At 57.2% G+C, this 2,133-nt stretch overlaps 1 protein-coding gene across 1 annotated transcript in view; it reads right to left on the bottom strand.

Moving 5' to 3' along the window:
* Positions 1 to 2,133, bottom strand: part of PDE2A (phosphodiesterase 2A) — a 70,781-nt gene that overhangs the window by 3,577 nt on the left and 65,071 nt on the right. The window contains exons 23-26 of the mRNA XM_015557478.1: positions 1,604 to 1,674; positions 1,204 to 1,326; positions 777 to 864; positions 494 to 541 (exon numbers count right to left, since the gene is read on the bottom strand). Of these exons, the coding sequence (XP_015412964.1) occupies positions 494 to 541; positions 777 to 864; positions 1,204 to 1,326; positions 1,604 to 1,674 (330 nt within the window). The remainder of the gene's footprint in view (positions 1 to 493; positions 542 to 776; positions 865 to 1,203; positions 1,327 to 1,603; positions 1,675 to 2,133) is intronic.

Here is a 2,133-nt window from a genome sequence, read left to right as displayed (position 1 = left end):
TTGGAAGTTGGGCTCCCATTCTGTGCCAAGCCCTGTGCCAAGTGCAGGGTACTCAGAGATGTCTCAGATCTTGTTTCTACCCCAAGGAGCCCCCATCTGGGGAGTGTAGGCCAAAACCAAATAATCCAAGAGAAAGCTGAGTGTGATGGGAATGGAGCCCCTCCCGGGCTTGGTGGGGAGGGTCTGTACGGGGTGCTCCCAGACATGCAAAGAGAATCGTGCTAAGTACAAATCCTCTTTTTGAAAACCTGGGCTCCAGCAGTCTGACTTGCACACCCATGCACACCTGCACCCCCCCAAGCCCATCCAGGAAAAGGAGCCAGACATGCCCTGGGGGAAGCTGCAGCTCTCACCGCCTGCCTGAAAAGCAGGGGGTGGGAACAGGAGGAGCTGGGTCACAGTCTAACTTTGCACATCACCACCTCATGAGGAGGAGGAGGAGAGGGAATGAGCGGAGGGGAGGGGAGGTAGGGGCTGAGGGAAATGGTGGTACCTCCATGACAGAGCCCTCAGAGCTGTAGAGCGCAGCCAGCACAGATTTCTGGAAAAGCCGGGAAAACTCCATCACTCTTCACATCCAGATCCCAGTGCTTAGCCATATTAAGCCAAGCAGTGCCCTCCTGTCCTCTCCCCTCCCCCATCCCAGGGCCCGGCACAAAGCCTAGGACAGCCTCAGGCTCCCGGTCCCACCAGCTCCCGCCTCTCCTCGGGCTGGAGAAGTAACACTCCCAGACACCCCAGAGAAGGTGCCCCCTGCGAGGAGGACAGGGTCTCACCGAGGCCACCTGGAAGGAGTTGTTTGTGCCTCTGTGGTCCAGGTCGTGACACATGCAGGAAACAAACAAGGCAAAGATCTCGATGTCCCTGGTTGGGAGACAGAGAGGAGAGAGGTCCAGCCACAGCCTCCTCCCCAGACCCTCAGAGGAGGGACAGCTCGCTGAGATGTCCAGGAGCCCCCAGGACAAGAGCTCAGGACACTGGGCCCGCTTCCTGGAAAGAAGCCCTGGTGTAGAGTTGGGCAAGCCCAGCATTCCCTGGGATTGTGACTGTGAGCAAGTTCTGGCCAGGAAAATGGGCCCTCACTGGACTGTTAAGAGGGTCCCCTCAGATGGTGCGTGTAAAGTGCGTGGTACATAGACGGTTTCCCCGTCCCCAGGAAGGGAATCCCAGCGGCTAACGGATGGGGGAAGGGCAGCCACTCACTCGAGGTAGTTGGTGAGCTCCAGGTTCTTGTAGAGCAGGTAGCAGAAGTGAGAGACAGAGAAGGCGTGCATCCAGTTGTGGTAGGGTGGGTCCCGGTAGCCCTTCTTCACCATCAGACAGAACCTGGGGGAGGGGAGAGGGCAGCAGAGGGGCCTCAGGCTCTCCTCCGGGCAGCCCTTCAGGCTCTGCCCTTCCCCAGTCCTTTCCTTTCCTCATGGTCCCAGTGTCTAGGAGCTGCCTCTCACTCATGGAGCCTGCCCACTCCACCAAGACTGAGTCTTCCCTAGTTGTTCCAGAGACCCCTTCCCAGCAGGCTGGGGGCAACGGAGGTGAGAGCTGAGGACAGAGGAAGGCAGAGATGGGGCTGCCTGCACGCGGAGGGGAGGGCTGGGGCACACACCGGGCCAGTGTCGGGCAGTCAATTTTATAGTTGTTGATGAAATTCATGTCCTGTAGCATGCTGAGGATGGCCTGCAGAGGGCAGAAGGGAGGGGACAGAGGGATTGTCAGTTTCAAGACAGGGCTCCCGCTTTGGCCCTTCTAGAAGCCTCCACAATTGTGTTGGAGTCTTAGATGTTTAGATCTATACTAGAGAACCATAAAATAGTAGCACCAAGCATTCTCGGAGCCAAAAACGTTAAGAAATATGGGATCTAAGAACTCTGGAACCAAGCTCTGCTAAAATCTTAGAAACACGGGAGTGAGGTGCCAACCCTGAGGCCACAGGCGGGAGCAATCCCTGCCAATCATCCAGCCAGCCCCTGGCCTCTAAGCAGGCCCCGCGGCCCATGCTGGCACACCACATGCCCATTCCATCTCTAAGGGAGACTCGGTAGGCTTCCTTGATGACTCTGTCTTGCCAGGAAGTTCCTGTGTACGTTTAACTTAAATCTCTGCCTGTACACCCTCTGTCTCTTTGCGGGGAGGGGA

The sequence above is a fragment of the Myotis davidii genome, unplaced genomic scaffold (genome assembly GCF_000327345.1).
Source record: "Myotis davidii unplaced genomic scaffold, ASM32734v1 scaffold169, whole genome shotgun sequence".
Classification (NCBI taxonomy): domain Eukaryota; kingdom Metazoa; phylum Chordata; class Mammalia; order Chiroptera; family Vespertilionidae; genus Myotis; species Myotis davidii.
This window is presented reverse-complemented; position numbering and strand designations above follow the sequence as displayed.